Genomic DNA, 16824 nt, shown 5'->3' with positions numbered 1-16824 from the left:
GCAAGGGCACCAAATCCACTTTAATGGCACAATCTATATTTGCTGGTGTGCGACTGAATCTACGCCCCTATAATAATGCCCATTAAGACACTTTACAGTTTCCATCTGTAAATAAAGTAATGGATCTCTCGGATATTCTGTATACGCACACATGAACAATACCCAAGAGCCATTAACTTTATTTATGGATGGAAATTTCCAAGAGCTTTAATAGATAATACTATGTTATTATTATTAATGCAGTTGGCCTCGGGTTTCTTTGGGTCAGGGAAACAATGGGAAATGAGCATCTTGAACCCTGAATCCTTCTGACGGGCTTGATGGGGCCAGGGAGGCGGAATAAAACCATGACCCTGGGGGAAATCTCCGCAGGACTAAGACGGGAGATCAGCAGGGTGACAAAACGGCAGAAATCCAATCCTGATTTTATCGGGAGTCAGAGATTTTGGGCTGCTGGATTTATGGCAATCTCAGATTTCGTCTTTTAAAAGCCAGAGGCAGCAGGAAGTTGAGAGAGAGAGAGAGAGAGAGAGAGAGAGAGAGAGAGAGAGAAATAACATTTCTGAATAACCATAAAGTCTCTGGAACTGCGGGGGCTTTTATAGGGGGGTGCGAGCAGGGGGTGGGGTGAGGGTGGGGGTGGGGAGACCCCAGCAAATACTTGGTATAAATCTCCTAAAACGCCATCTAAAACTTGTTTTATTTGGTCCTGCTGTTGCATGAGGGGCATCTCAAGTGTTGTATCAGCAACACAAGGCAGAAAATTTGACACAGGCAGACCCCAGGCTCCAGGGACCTGAGTTCAAATTCTATAGTCGGAGGGGGAGCTAAAACTCTGAATGCAAATTCAAAATTTATCTCAAGAAATATTGTAAAATTAATGAGTGCTAAAATGTTGAGGTTATAGAAAAAAGGGGATTACAGCTGTAAAAGATCAAGTAAAAGAGAAGAACAAGGGGAAATTAGATAAATTTAAGGAGGAGGATTTGCTGAAATAAATTTGGAAATAGGGATGCAGAAAGGGGAGGTACGGGGAAGTCGGTGAAGTAGGGTTTAAGAAAAAAAGATTTGAAATTATACTTGTGCGTTTATGTGTTTGTTTGTTTGTATTGTGTATTGTTTGTGTTTATATAAATGTTGAAAAACCAATAAAATTTTTATAAAAAATAAAACTCTGAATGCAGCAAAGCCAGTATAATCCCACTGGGATTAACTGTGCAGGATTTCAGCCCCAGTTGCTAACCTTCAACTGCCCCTCTCCATGGGAGCGCTCACACGTTACATTCAACGACTGCACAATCCGAGGACCGGTGTGCGCATTGATTAAGCTGCACACTCACCCATCTATTCGCAAGTTACGTTCGACGAGTCTGCTGTCTGTGTGCCTGCACAGGTGAGCCACACAGACCAAGAGGTGTACAACAAATACTTGTAACATGTGAGGCGACACCTTGTACCTGTGTCTGGCACGGCGTGTGAAAGAACCAATTCTCTGTTTAAAAGGGGGGCAGCCAGTTTTAGAAACTCCCCAGGCGTGTTTTGCAACTGGCACGGGTCTAATTGCGACCATATGGTGATTGCTGGATGCCAGTTTGGTGACTGACATCTCTGTCTGGCCAGCCCAGGCATAGGCAAACTCGGCCCTCCAGATGTTTTGGGACTACAACTCCCATCATCCCTAGCTAACAGGACCAGTGGTCAGGGATGATGGGAGTTGTAGTCCCAAAGCATCTGGAGGGCCGAGTTTGCCTATGCCTGGGCTAGCCCCACCAGCTTCCTTAAGAAGGTAAGCTGAATAGCTTATTTATAGTTACAGGTAGGTAGCTGTGTTGGTCTGCCGTAGTCGAAACAAAATAAAAACAATTCCTTCCAGTAGCACCTTAGAGACCAACTAAGTTTGTTATTGGTATGAGCTTTCGTGTGCAGGTATCTGAAGAAATGTGCATGCACACGAAATCTCATACTAATAACAAACTTAGTTGGTCTCTAAGGTGCTACTTTTATATGCCTGTTGTCTTTGTCCATTGAGTTTTCTTGGCAGAAATACTGGAGTAGCTTGCCGGTTCCTACTCCAGGTGGATCACATTTGGTCAAAACTCTCCACTATGACCCGTCCATCTTGGGTGGCCCTGCACGTCATAGTTCATAGCTTCTCTGAGTTATTCAAGCCCCTTTGCCACGGCAAGGCAGTGCTGGAGGAGACTCTTGAGAGTCCCATGGACTGCAAGAAGATCAAACCTCTCCATTCTGAAGGAAATCAGCCCTGAGTGCTCACTTGAAGGGCAGATCCTGAAGCTGAGGCTCCAAGACTTTGGCCACCTCATGAGAAGAGAAGACTCCCTGGAAAAGACCCTGATGTTGGGAAAGATGGAGGGCACAAGGAGAAGGGGACGACAGAGGACGAGATGGTTGGACAGTGTTCTCAAAGACAGGAGGGCCTGGCATACTCTGGTCCAGGGGGTCACGAAGAGTTGGACATGACTAAACAACAACAACAAGGTGCTACTGGAAGGAATTTATATATATATAGCTTATTTATGGAATTTATATCCCAGCTTTTTCTGCACGGAGCACACGGTTCAGAGCCGAGTTTGGGAACTTAAAGAGGGAAAGTCACCTTATCCAGGGCCAGTCCACAGATATATCCCCCCCTCTTTTTCTTAATGGTGTCACAGACTATTCATAACATAGGAATATTCTTCACAACTGTGAGCAGGACAATGGGAAGCGGGAAAGCGAAGGCAAGCTGCAACAATTCACTATAACGTCATTCCCTGCTCCTGCTCAGACTGCACAGAAAAAGTGTTTGGGTTCCAGAAATTGATTCTGATTGCGCAGATAAAAATATAACGGATAGAATTCCACAGGGTGGGGTATTAGTGTGCGAAAACAGTCCAAATCCGCTGGCATGCACCTCCAGATGGTGGAGATCTCAAGCAGCATCCTGGCACCCTGGCACCTTGGTTGCAAGTGGCCGGAAGCCAGGTGCAAAATGCGCCTGGCAAATTTCAAACACTGGCTAGGAACTGTAATCCAAAGTGGCTGGACTGGGGATGGCTGCCTCAGGCTGTTCCTTGAGAAAAAGTTAAGCCTCCAGAAACTCCCTGAGTCTGCAAATCTCTCTCCCTCCTTCCGAACCTCCTGGCCAAGCGAACACACCTGCATTCAATTCCATTCCCGTTTCCCCCAAACCTTGCCATTGCTGCTCTCTCTGTTCGAGGCAGAAGGAAGGAAGGAGGGAGGCAAAGGAGGAGAGAGAGATAGGGAGGGTGGAAAAAACACCAGGATGCTGGTAATGACTGCGCTCACTGAGCCTCCGAGGCTGGCGAGGCAGCGCCCATCAATTATTAAAGAAAATTGGAGCATTTCCTAGCAAACCAGAGCATCGCACAGCCTTTACAGGAAAACCAACTCTTCCATGCGCTGGGCCGCCAGGAACCCAGCTGGGGGACGGCGCAGAAATCAGACGTGCTCCATTAGGGTCAACAAAACTGAAATCCCCACCCCCACCTCTCACACTCTCTCCCCCCCCCTTGGGATCACCAAGGCCCCCATCCTGAGCTGCTGGGTGAATGGGCACCGCCACCACACACAGGAAAGCCCCCAATGGCTCTCTCTTTCCTGCGACAATGGGCATTCTCATTTCGTAAGGCCGGCCTTGCCATTGGGGAACCTGCACAAGAATCCCAGGGCGCAATGGTGGTTGACTGGGGTGGCATTCTCCCCAGCTCTCTCCTCCCCTCCTCCTTCCTTTCATCTTTTTTTTTGGGGGGGGCTTTTCCTTCAATAGGGACATGGGTGGCACTGTGGGTTAAACCACAGAGCCTAGGACTTGCCGATCAGAAGGTCGGCGGTTCGAATCCCCATGACGGAGTGAGCTCCCGTTGCTCGGTCCCTGCTTCTGCCCACCTAGCAGTTTGAAAGCACACCAGTGTAATTAGATAAATAGGTACCGCTCCGGCGGGAAGGTGAACGGCGTTTCCGTGCACTGCTCTGGTTCACCAGAAGTGGCTTAGTCATGCTGGCCACATGACCTGGAAGCTCTATGCCGGCTTCCTCAGCCAGTAAAGTGAGTTGAGCGCCACAACCCCAGAGTCGGCCATGACTGGACCTAATGGTCAGGAGTCCCTTTACCTTTATCTTTTCCTTCGACAACTATTGCGAGAAGAGAGAATTGAAGGGAGAACAACATATTCCTAGGACAGATAAGAGGAAGTCCTTGTGCTATTAAGACTCTTGCCGCCGTTGTCACATACATAATTAAGTTCTTTATTTTCCAATAGCAGAAGAATGGAAGAATGAGGAAATCCTGGCAAAAGAACAGTGGCAAGGGAAATTAATGGATTATGCAGAACTGGCGAAATTGACATACAAACTGTGGCTTTAAAGAAGAATGGGAACTTTTTACAAATTACTTAAAAGAACAACAAAATGAACTGGACTCCTTGGCAGGTTTTGAATAAACATACACAAATTTATTATTGTTAACGTAACAGGCAGATAAATTGAGGATCTTTACAAGTTTATAATATGCAGAGAAAAATATGTGTTGAAAAATCAGAGAGAGGAGCTGAGGGAAGTCTGGGGGGGAGGGAGGGAGGGTTTATCTTGGGGAGGGGGGAGGGAAAAATGGGGGGGCATGAAGAGGATAGGTTTTTGATAATTTGTTATGATGAAATTCTTAATAAAAACTATTTTAAAAAAAGAGAAAGTCCTTCATGCAGCACAGTTGAACTGTGGAACTCATTTCTGCAGGAGGCAGTGATGGCTACTAAGCTGGATGGCTTTAAAAGAGGAATAAGCAAATTCATGGAGGAAAGTGCTATCAATGGCTGCTAGCCAGCATGGCTATGTTCTGCCCCCACAGTAAAGCCAGTAAAAATAATGAATGAATGAATTTTATTAATACAGTCACAGACCAGCGTCAACACACACAATATCACAGGTCATAAAAAAATCTCAGAAATACAAAGGACAATATGAATATAACTAAGATTTAAATATAAAAATAAAAATTAATTATTAGCATGCTCCCTGTAGTTAACATTTAGAGGTTTGGTCATTATGGGATACCACTTGCTTCCTGCGATTGATTGCAGACACACAGAATTTGGCTACATTTAATGTAGTCTTGGGATTCTTGTCCTCTAGCAGTAGTTTTAAACTATGGTGTTCCGATTCTTTCCTGGACTTTTGCAAAACAGGTGTAATAAAAGTCAAACGTATATCCTCATAAAGACGGCAACGTAATAGTACGTGTAGAGCAGTTTCAACTTCCAATGAGCCACAAGGGCAGACCCGTGCTGTATATGGTTTACCCTCAAATCTGCCCTGAAGTAAGGCAGAAGGGAGAACGTTGAATCTGGTGAGGGTAAAAGACCGTCTGTATTTGGGTAGCTGAAGACCTGACAGATAGTTAGGTGGAGAAAAAATAATAATAGGAGCGAGATGGCACACCCAGCCCCTGAGAACACACCTATGTGCACAACAAGTCCTCTGCTATTATTATTATTATTATTATTATTATTATTATTATTATTATTAATTTTATTTATTTATATCCCACTCATCTGCCTGCGTTGCTCCAGATACTCTGGGCCACACTCGCCATGAACTTCAGCAAAACGGCCACAGCCTTGTGAACAACTGGTCACCTATGGTGATCGCAGATCATCTCCAGATAACCAAGCAGGACAGCTCAACAAAAGTTGGCTGCTATATTGTAACGGTCGCAAGGTACCTGCAGGAAGGCTGGGTGTGTGGCAGCCACCAGGGGTGCGCGGACTTAAGGACAGGACTTAATTGCAAAGGGGGAGGGAGGGAGTGGCTGGAGTCCCCGGCTTCTGAACTGGCCGCCGTGGCTGTCTGTACCACTACCAAAGGATTCGCCAACAGATTTCTGCACATAGCCTACTACTGTTAAAGGCACAGCAGCAGGCCAGGTTGGGCTGGTGTAAAGGTAAAGGGACCCCTGACCGTTAGGTCCAGTCGTGGCCGACTCTGGGGTTGCGGCACTCATCTCGCTTTACTGGCCGAGGGAGCCGGCATACAGCTTCCGGGTCATGTGGCCAGCATGACTAAGCCGCTTCTGGCGAACTGTTTCCCTTCCCTCCAGAGTGGTACCTATTTATCTACTTGAGCTTTGATGTGCTTTCGAACTGCTAGGTTGGCAGGAGCAGGGACCGAGCAACGGGAGCTCACCCCGTCGCGGGGATTCGAACCGCCGACCTTCTGATCAGCAAGTCCTAGGCTCTGTGGTTTAACCCACAGCACCACCCGTGTCCCTGTTGGGCTGGTGAGCCTATGCGTAATTCAAATGCCCTTGTCCATGGACATCAGAGCCTCCATAGCTGCAAGGGAACATAAGCAGAGCCTGCTGGATGAGGCCAATGCCCTATCCTGTACTCAGTGGCCAACAAGGTGTCTGTAGGAAACCAGCAACAGGATCTGAGCACAAAAGCATCTCTCCCCTCCGATGGTTTCCAGCGACTGGGTCTCAGAAGCATCTTTGCCTCCGACTGTGGAGGCAATGCAGAGCCATCGTGGCTCATAGTCATCAACAACCGTTTTCTCCATGAATTTATCCAATCCCCTTTTTAAAGTACTCCACCAATCCTGTGGCAGAGAGTTTCATAGCTCAACCATGCGAAGCAAAAAACCCCCACTTGTTTTGATGAATTGGAAGAGCCGCAAAAAGATTCCATTGAGCACATGGATTGATAATATGGACAGATTCGCTAAATACGAATGAATTGCATGTTGATGCAAATTAAGAATGGATAAATATGAAGAAATATGGAAGGAATATTTAAGCGATAAGGGGGGAAGTGGTGGTCCTGCTTCATCGACATTAAGGTGCATAAGTGGGGTGAAAGCCATTTTGGAAAGACTGGCTAGACTGTCCACAAATGCAGGCTGGAGATTTTGAGGATGAAAAACTGCTGAGCACCTGGGATAATCTGGAAGCAGCAGGTGTGGGCACAGAGCCTCCGTTGAGTTCAAAACAATAGGCCGGGTGAATTGTCTCATTGTGGGATTCCTCACCTAGCACCTCACACCTGGGGCTGGAGAATAATATCCTCCAACAAGTGGGCTGCACAGCCCAACTTTAAATAATTACAGCAGCACACCTGCAACTGACGTGCATTTAACTTGTGCACATTCAGCTTCACGCACATGGCAATTTTTTTTTTAAAAAAAATTAAAATTAAAAGGGGTCAGCTTTTAAGGGGAAAAACAGTCTGGCAAATTCCACCTACTAGTGAACCTGGAGTGCTTTGACTATACGCAATTTTGGCTGTAGGCGAGATCTCCGGAAAGCAACCCCCACGTAAGTTGCAGGCTTACTGGATTTTTTAATATTATTAAATGCAAGGGTTATTATGAAGTCAAAGCAACAATCCAGTGGAAAATATAAAATAAAATAAAGGGGGTAAACCTCCTGAGAATGTTCTTTATGAGGTAATGGATGTGAACCCCGGTTTGTTTTTGTTTTGTTTTTTTGGTACTCCCTCCCCATCCACATCCCATTTATTTTATTTTATATTTTCAACTAGATTCATACTTTAATTTCATAAATGGCTTGGGTTTTTTTGTGATGGGACTCACCAGTGCGCCATTTTGTGCTGGGGCCCACGACACTTTTAGAAAGTAATGGGCACTGACGCCTCCTTGTTTGTTAATTTTGTTTTTCTTTTTATAAAAAAGAAAAGAGACACTGCTCAGTGCCAACATTCTGTTTTCAAAGAATACCATAGAATCCAGGGACCATGAGGGTCATCTATGTCAAGGCAATAAACAACTATTTTACTTTTAAAAGACAACTGAAGGCGGCCCTGTTTAGGGAAGTTTTTAATGTCTGACGCTGTATTGTTTTTAATATTCGGTTGGAAGCCGCCCAGAGTGGCTGGGGAAACCCAGCCAGATGGGCGGGGTATAAATAATAAATTATTATTATTATATTATCGCCAAAGAATTGATGCTTTTGAATTATGGTGCTGGAGGAGACCGGTTATTTTTGAACTACAACTCCCATCATCCCCAGCTTGCACAGCCTAATGGGAATTGTAGTCCAGCACATCCGGAGGGCACCAGGCTGGCCTAGACTCTAGAGGGTTAACCGCAAAAGCGCACTGCGTAGTCAGGTCTTCTGCATTTGACGCTCAATCTCAGAGCCTCTACAAATGTGGTGCACGCAGGGTGTTTTCGAAAGATGCAATTGTGTGTTTTTGCAAATACTTTGCTGAAGTTGTCAGTTGTCACTTCCATATTTGGTACACCGCTTAGAGATATTTTAAATGTACGTTTCCGAGCATAATTCGAAGTGTTGGTGCTGACCTTGAAAGCCCTAAATGGCCTCGGTCCTGTATACCTGAAGGAGCGTCTCCACCACCATCGTTCAGCCCAGACACTGAGATCTAGCGATGAGGGCCTTCTGGCAGTTCCCTCATTGCGAGAAGTGAGGTTACAGGGAACCAGGCAGAGGGCCTTCTCAGTGGTGGCACCGCCCTGTGGAATGCCCTCCCTTCAGATGTGAAGCAGCTATCTTCTCTTTCAAAGACATCTGGAGGCAGCCCTGTTTAGGGAAGTTTTTAATATTTAATGCTGTATTGTTTTTAACACTCGATTGGGAGCCGCCCAGAGTGGCTGGGGAAACCCAGCCAGATGGGCAGGGTATAAATAAATTATTATTATTATTATTATTATTATTATTATTATTATTATTATTATACATATTAAGTGGTGTGGGAATTGAATAACCTAATCAAATCATATAACAGCAAGCCTAAAAGAACGAGCACGTTCTTTCTGAAAACGAGGCCAGCCAACAAACAGCAGTGCCATCGCATGAAAGGAAAATGACGAGCGGCAGAAAACATATAGTGTAAGGGTGAGTGGGATTCTCCTGCAGCAAGGAGTTCCACAGAGAAAGGGCTGCGTTCTACACACCATTTCCCAGAGAACAGGAAGTGCTTCAGAGCTTCATCAGCTGGTATTCAGTGAGGAATATAAGGGAGAAGGCATCAAGGATGCAAGATCTCAGAAAAGTTAACACCAGAACCTTGAATTTGGCCTGGAGGGAAATGGCAATCGATACGGATGATCCAAACCTGGGATTTCAGTTTGCACATATTGATAAGTAGCCTGCAATGGTGGAATAGTGGAAGAATTCTGACCACCGAAGAATTAATGCTTTTGAATTCTGGTGCTGGAGGAGACTCTTGAGAGTCCCATGGACTGCAAGAAGATCAAACCTTACCATTCTTAAGGAAATCAGCCCTGAGTGCTCACTGGAAGGACAGATCCTGAAGCTGAGGCTCCAATACTTTGGCCACCTCATGAGAAGAGAAGACTCCCTGGAAAAGACCCTGATGTTGGGAAAGATGGAGGGCACAAGGAGAAGGGGACGACAGAGGATGAGATGGTGGGACAGTGTTCTCCAAGCTACCAGCATGAGGGAGGCAGTGGAAGACAGGAGGGCCTGGCATGCTCTGGTCCATGGGGTCACGAAGAGTCGGACACGACTAAACCACTAAACAACAACAACTACAATAGTGGGAGCCTTTGGATCTGTCTCCAAGGGCAGCCCTGCAGAAAGCAGGGCTGCAGGAATCTGATCCTCCAAACTGAACAGTCGCGATCGAAAATCCATGAGAGGTTTTCAACAAATCGATGCCCCTCTCTCTCTGAGCAGAGGGGGTGGGAGCAAAATGTGGGAGCAGGAAAGGAAAATGGTTGGCTATCGTTCTCTGGCTACCGGAACGGAGAAGACAGTTCTGGGAGACTCAACGATCAAGTCAAGCATCAATTCCGTCACCGGTGGAGGGACTGGAAATTGAGTGTGAACCGATCAAGAGAAGCTTGAGCTCAAGGAAAGGAAAGGTGTTTTACCTCCGACTACGAAGAAAACCGGCAAGAATGATGGCTGAGAGGTTGGAGACGCAGCAGTCCCCTTCCCCCTCTCCCTTCACCTACACAGCTGTTAACTTTTCCCTTTTCTTGCGAGAAATCCTATTCGGAATAAAGGAAAAAAGGAAAATGTTGACAGCTATGTTCACCTACCTGCAACTGATATTATTAGCCTCTAAAATATTATTTACCACTAAAAAAACCCTTCCAAAACATGTACACCCCCCCCCCCGAAATCTCACCCCCTTCCCCAAGATTTTTGCTCAGCTGATCAGCAGGGAGGATGTTTTCTGCAGAGGAAGATTACAGAGTTCAGACCTGCACATTCAATCCAGGTTGAGATCTTGCAGGTGAAGGAGAGGGATGGGAAGAGATTTGTCCATCCTGACATCTGGCCACATCTGCTGCCCAAGGTAAACAGGGTGCCAGCGTTGCCTTTGGCTGGATCCTGTCATCAGCCTCTTTATTCCCACGTACATTTTTTACAAAGCTGCCTTCTCTGTTTTGCACAGGGTAAGGCCTATTTTCCCATAATTTCGGAAACCCTTGGAAAGTCTCAGAAACCGCCACTTGCCAGAAGGTAACAGCCACCATCCACTGTGCTATTAAGTCAAAATATTGCGACTTGGGCCACTTTAGGCTGGATGTGCTTGAACCGACTGTGCAAATATTCCTGACATCGTCCCCTCCCTTGCAGCCCAGATTACCCAAGGTGCTTAATGAAAATCTGATTCATTTGCATCCGGCACGATTCTGCAGCTGAACACAAACTTTTCCCCAGGTGGGCTGAATTCTCTCTGCTTTCAACATGCAAGCCGACTCCTGCACGACTCAGACTGGTTTCCTTTTTAAACAACTCCCCCCGCCACAAAAGGACATGCCGGTGTCTATGATGAAGCCCTTCTTCCCACTAATTTACAGACTATTAGTTCTGAATGTGCTTTTTAAACCAACGAGATTTGTTCAAGCAGGCAGGTTCAGGACTACGGTGCAATTGACTTAACTGACCAGGCTGATGGCATCTGTTGCTGGCTGCGTGCATGAGACTGGATACTGCAGCAGAACAGGCTGGCCAATGCCTGCTTGTCTGGGAAGAATTCAACTCAGTGCTTAGCTTCCCACCCCACTATGCCCCATGCCACCCCCAAAGAAGAATGTAAGAAGAGGCTGCTGGATCAGACCATCGACCCATCTACTCCAGCATCCTGTTCTCACAGTGGCCAAACAGATGCATGTGGGAAACCTGCAAGCAGGATTTGAACACAAGAGCAGCACTCCCCTCCTGCAGTTTCCAGCAACTGAGATTCAAAAGCATTATTGCCCCCAGGCGTGGAGACAGAGCGTAACCATTGTGCCTGCTAGCCATCAACAGCCTTCTCTTCCTCCATGAATTTGTCTAATCCTCTTTGAAAGCCTTCCAGGTTGGTGGCCATCACTGTGGCAGGGAGTTCCATAGTTTAACTGTTTCAAGAAGTATAGGGGAACCCCCAGAATAAACTTAGTGGTAGGGTGGGTGGGAGGCAGGGATAATGTTCCATTGCCCACAGAGAAATTCTTGCTGTGACAGAGCATTCATTTTGGCACTGCTCTGAGCACAACCCTTTATTTATTTTAGGCTGTGCAACACTTGTGGGTTTTTGAAATGCTAAGCAGAATATGAATGCTTCCAAATATACAAAAATGTAAATTAACTCATGGCAAAGTTTGCCGAAAGAAGGTAAGGGCGGTGAACTCTTGAAACGGCAGCTTTCAGAATTTCTCTTGAACGAAGATTCAGAATCAGGAGGCATTACGAAGAATCAGTGCCCAAAATTAGGAGAAAACGCAAACCACCTGACACCAGGACAAGATAAGTCAACACAACAGGGGTGGCAGGAGCCTCTGAGCCCCTGGCAAATACATTCCATGCCTTGATTTACAGATTTGACACAGTCAGACGAAACATGCTCTGACTTCTGGCATCTGGGCCCTAGGAATGGCAGTGAGTTTACTGCCTGTTTGCATACGTTCTATATATTTTGATGTTATATAAATCTCAGCTAATGCTGGGGTCCGGCACAGATGAACACAAGCACAGAAAATGAACGGGGTAGAGAGGTGGGACGGGTAGATGAGATCAGCCCTGGCCCACCAGGCGCCCTCCAAATATTTCTGGACTATAACTCCCATCAGCCCCAGCCAGCGTGGGGAACTGTAGTCCAAAACAGCAGGAGGGTGCCAGGCTAGTAAATATACTATTACGCTAAGTGTGGTTTATTCCTTTGGAAGAAGATGAGGGCAGAACGGAGGGGTGACGAAAGGACTGGGAAGGATGCAACAGGAAAAACAGTTGCATGGAATAGGCAGGGCTGCAAGCAAGATACAGTATCTCAATGTAGTTTACGGTTAAAAAAAGAAAGTGTTTCTCATTCTTTCTTGGAGGTTGCCACAAAACAACAACAACATCAACAAATCTAGTGCAAATTCTTTCTGGATGAAATCAGCCTGGATGGTTCATGCAAAAACAAGGGGAACGTTCTCTGTTTTTTTCAAAAAAAATGCTGATCCTTACTCTATCAAGGGATCTTGTCTGCATCTCGAACACTGCCTTTCCTCGGATATTCCAGTTTTGCTTAACCATTTGAGGTGACCTGCTCAGTCCAGAGAGATAATGGAGAAATGCAATATCTTGTTAGGGGGCCCCCCGGATAAAGGGAGGTGAACACACTCCCTGACTTGATAAAGCTTCATTGCCTCTTCTTATGTCTAATTATCGTTTCAGGTTATCATCTCTTCTTGGGTCATTAGGAAAAAAAGCCCACTCACAAATCTCACCCAGACTCAGGTAATTACGATGATTTTTAGCTGCGCGAAATCCCACGGCAAGACCTAATTCGACACAGATCCAAACCCTTACTTCTCGCAAGCTACTATAAAGCTGCCTACGTATCTGTTTGGGGTATTCTACCAAAAAACCCCCCAAAATACCCCAAACAGGATGGAAGGCCTGAGGGCTGGACTCAACGGCGGAGAAACTGAGGCAGCAAACCAGTCACTTTCCGCCAGCTTCTAGCCTACACACTGTGTTCCGGGGAGAATAAAAAACGGTGATAAAATTATAAAATACAACTGGGCATGATCCACCAGAAGGTTCTGCTCCCCCTTGCTTGCTCCAGAGAACATCTGGGTGGATTGTGCCTTTTCACACTGAAAACAGAGGAATGATCAACATTAAAGACTCAAGCCAGCTAGCACAAAATTATTTCTTCAGAGCTCTCCCGGTCTTTCCCAGATGCCGCCTGAAATCCTTTCAGCAGAGATGCCCATGCTTGTACCTTCTGCATTCCAAACATGTGCTCCGCCACTAAAATATTCAACATTTATTTGGGGACCTGGGGTGCACTAGGGACCATGCAAGCCCAGCACGGCTGCACAGGCCTTTCAAAGCCTGCAGCATTAGCATTTCCAGAGACACAAATAAATCTACAAAGTGCGCCGCAAAACCCTTTACTAGGGCACAACTCTCAGATCATATAGCCAAAGAAGGTGACTTGGGTCAGCGATGCACGGGACCCAGCTAGTAGGTTTGCAAACTCCAGGAGACAACAGGCTGACAACAATAAATTCAGTTGCAAATTGCAGGTGAATGATATACAGGAGAAATGGGGGGGGTGAGTTGTATCCCTGCTACATGGTTAGTTATGCAACCTAACTCTTGCTTCCTTTGTTTAAGCAATCTCAAGTAAATGTCAAGCAAGATCAGATGTCAAAGGTCAGGGAACATTTGAGATCGATAGAAAATCAATTCAAATCAAAAAGAAGCAAACTCCCGGAGCCACTGAGCCCAGGGAGAAATGATTCATACATCCCAGCTTATCGACCAACAGGAATAATTGTAAAAGATAGAAAGGAATGGTGGGGGCGAGAGAGGAGTTTGCGATGCGGAGCAATTTTGTACGAGAGCACCAAATTAAAGCATACTTGGGGGGAGGAGAGAGGAATAATAAAATTAAACCCACAGTTGTTGTGTTTTTTTTTTAAAAAAACCACACACAACAACAACCCACTAATGTCTGTTTAAGAAATTTGCAAGCAGAATTGCAAACTTGCATCCTTGGCATCAGTCTAACTTTCTTCCAATGCTGTTTTGCTTTTCCACCCCAAAGTGTTAACTTCAGAAACACTTTCCAACAGCTTGACAACAAGAAATATAAAACCAGTTTCAGGGTGTGTGTGTGTGTGTGTGTGTGTGTGTTCATATAAATGTTATCTGACACCTCCCGTCAGTTCCAACCTAAACTGTTTTTGATTCCGCTGAAAAATCCATCTGAAAAGAGTTATATCCATAAAAGTTCCAATGAGTTATAGCGAAACTTTAAGAGCAACAACGAAGGTGAAATCAAGGTACCTGTCTTTCTTCCTCTCTTACTTAGAATTAGGGTTGGTGTTTTACCGGGAGATTTAGCAGGGGAAGTGATGGAGGCCTTACACCCTCCCGAAAACTAAATAATCACAATTGCAATTCCGAAATTCCCCCTTCCTTTAAGCAGCCCCCCCCCCAAGACGTAGCAAATAAATCAACGACACGCTTTGCCCGTCAAACAGGAGAACTGGAATAACATGCGCCAGTGAGCGGAGTCATCGGAAGAAAAAAATAAAGAAGAATGAACACCTTTCCCGTCCAAAACTCATTGCCTTGACTTCTGCAGGAGAACCCAGTAAATTCTTGGCAAATTTCAAAACAGACAGGTATTGGGGATGGGGAAGAGAGAGAGAAAACTATTGAAAGAAGGAGTTTGGGGGAGTTTCTTCCTCTCTCTTTCTTTTTTTTTTGGGGGGGGGGGTTAAAGAATTTGCTGCCAGCCTTCTTCAGGCCCTACCTTTGAGCCGCGGTGTTGGCGTCCAGAATGCCAGTCCCGTGCATCCAAGACCTCACAGCTGACAGCCCACCACCGGTCAAAGGCTCTTCCTTCATGGTCAGCCCACCTCTGGGGAGGCCCTCCTGGATGGAGAACATCAAAACAGCCTTTTAAGGGTCCTAGGTGTGCACGGCAGGGGGCGCGGTGTGGGTGGGGAACAGGTCTTCTCGCCAAAACAATCCCAACCCCCCAACCCCCAGTCAGGGAGGGCTTCCACCGAAGAAAGTTTGGGGCTCCTCTGCCTGTTTTCTTTTTTGGAAATTCCTCCCAAGCTTGGGGCAGGGTGGGGGGCAAACCCCTAGAATCCCCCTCAAAGCAAAACAGAAAGAGGGGATCTCTTCGGAAAACCAAAATCCAGCGGCTTCCAAGGTGGATTCAGGGAGAGAGTTTCCCCCCTCAGCCACCTGCTCCTGAGCAGCTAGCAAAACCACGAGGTGTTGGGGTGACAATCCAAAGGCGGAGTATTTTGGACCGGTTTGTTTGTTTCCAAGTGACTGGGGAGGGTGGTTCTTGTTGGGCGGGGGGTGGGACTGGCTGTGTGTAAAGGGGGGGGGGAGAGAACAGCAGCCAAGCAGCTGGGAGGGGAGGGTTGTGCAGGAGGGGGGGGGAGAGAGAAAGGGATGGAGGGAATCAGAGCAGAGGAGGAGAGCCAGGGAGAGAAGCCCCGGTGGGAGAGGGGGAGGGGGGAGGAGGAGGTGGCGAAAGGGGGGAGGAGGAGGGGGGAGAGAGGGGGCTGGAAGGAGGGATGAGAAAGAGAGAGAGAGCGCGAGGCAGAGGAAGAAAGGAGTGGCTGGAGGGATGGAGAGAGAGAGCGGGGTCAGGGCAACCGGAGGAGGCGCAGAGAGGACCAGAGCAAGAGAGAGAGAGAGAGAGAAAATAGAGGGATGGAGGCAGGATGCCGAGGAGGTGAGGAGGCGGAGGGAGGGATGGAGAGGGCAGGGCGCCGGATGGATGGATGGGTGGTCGGGCGGGGAGGAGTTCAGAGGCCGGACGAGCGCCCGGCGGGCCGGATCAAGAGCAGACGCCAAGAAGTGATGGAGAGAGGGGACAGGACGTGCGGCCCGTCCCGGGATGCGGAGAAAGTTCAGGGGCGCACCGGGGGAGGGAGGTGAGTGGGGGAGCGGTGCGCGCTCCGGATCAGGGCGCTTGGGGACCCAGGATGGGGGTGGCGTGGGGGAAGAGACAGTGAGCGGCGGTTTTTTTGGGTATGGAGGACAGTTGGCACTTTCTGGGGCGCCCCTTCTGGAGAGAGCCCCCCACCCCCCAGGACTGGAGCCCCCCGAGGGGCTTTACCGAGGGCGCAGGCGGGTGGGAGCGCGGGCCGCCGCCACTGCCGCCTGCGGAGCCCCCATTCGCGGGCAGCAGCAGCAGGAGGAGCCTCCGGCGAGGGTCCCCGGAGAGCAGCCCAGCGGCGGCGGCTGGAGCGGCGGCTGCTCTCGCGCGCCTCCTGCGCCTCCTCCTGCGCCGACCGGCCTGGGCTCCCGCCTCGTCGCCCTCGTCGTCGTCCTCGCCGTCCGGCAGCAGCACCATCAGCACGGCCAGCCAGTGCGGCGCGGGGCCGGCGGACGGGGACTCCAGGCGCAGGGGGACGACCGGGCTGCCTCCTCCTCCTCCGCCGCCGCCTCCGGCCGGGCCGAGCCGGGCCATGCCGCCTCCCTCCGCCTCCCCAGGGAGGGAGGAAGAGGAGGAGGAGGGGAGGGGGCTGGAGCCACCGGGCCGGGCAGGCTGACATCATCCGGGGAGGAGCGGACTCCGGGGGGACGGACGGACGGAGGGGGAGGAGGAGGCGGCGGCGGAGGAGGAGGACGATGGCCGCGGGCGGGGGGCGAGCGGGGGATGATGGCGGGGAGCAGCCTCCCCCAACCTGAGAGTGGCCCCCAAGATCGACACCCCAGCGCTCGCCCCGAAAACCTCTGCAGGGCGCACTGCCTCCGCATGTGTGCGTCCCCCCTCCCCAAAAAGAAATGCATCTCTCTAAATCCCACAGATCTCACCCCAGCCGCCGCCACCCCCAAAA

At 48.3% G+C, this 16824-nt stretch overlaps 1 protein-coding gene across 3 annotated transcripts in view; it reads right to left on the bottom strand.

Annotated features, from left to right (window-relative positions):
- Positions 1-16510, bottom strand: part of LOC310685789 (transcription factor COE1-like) — a 96598-nt gene extending 80088 nt beyond the window's left edge. The window contains exons 1-2 of one of the 3 annotated variants that reach the window (XM_083458721.1): positions 16101-16510; positions 14769-14890 (exon numbers count right to left, since the gene is read on the bottom strand). In XM_083458721.1, the coding sequence (XP_083314847.1) occupies positions 14769-14890; positions 16101-16454 (476 nt within the window). In that variant the 5' untranslated portion in view covers positions 16455-16510. Of the gene's footprint in view, positions 1-14768; positions 15021-16100 lie in introns of those variants that run through there. The other 2 variants (XM_083458722.1, XM_083458723.1) reach the window with 2 other exon arrangements.
- Positions 16511-16824: the final 314 nt, after the last annotated feature.

The sequence above is a fragment of the Podarcis liolepis genome (assembly GCF_965112155.1).
Source record: "Podarcis liolepis genome assembly, chromosome: 9".
In the NCBI taxonomy this organism is placed as follows: Eukaryota; Metazoa; Chordata; class Lepidosauria; order Squamata; family Lacertidae; genus Podarcis; species Podarcis liolepis.
The sequence above is the reverse complement of the archived record's forward strand: the minus strand, read 5'-3'. Positions and strand labels throughout refer to the sequence as shown.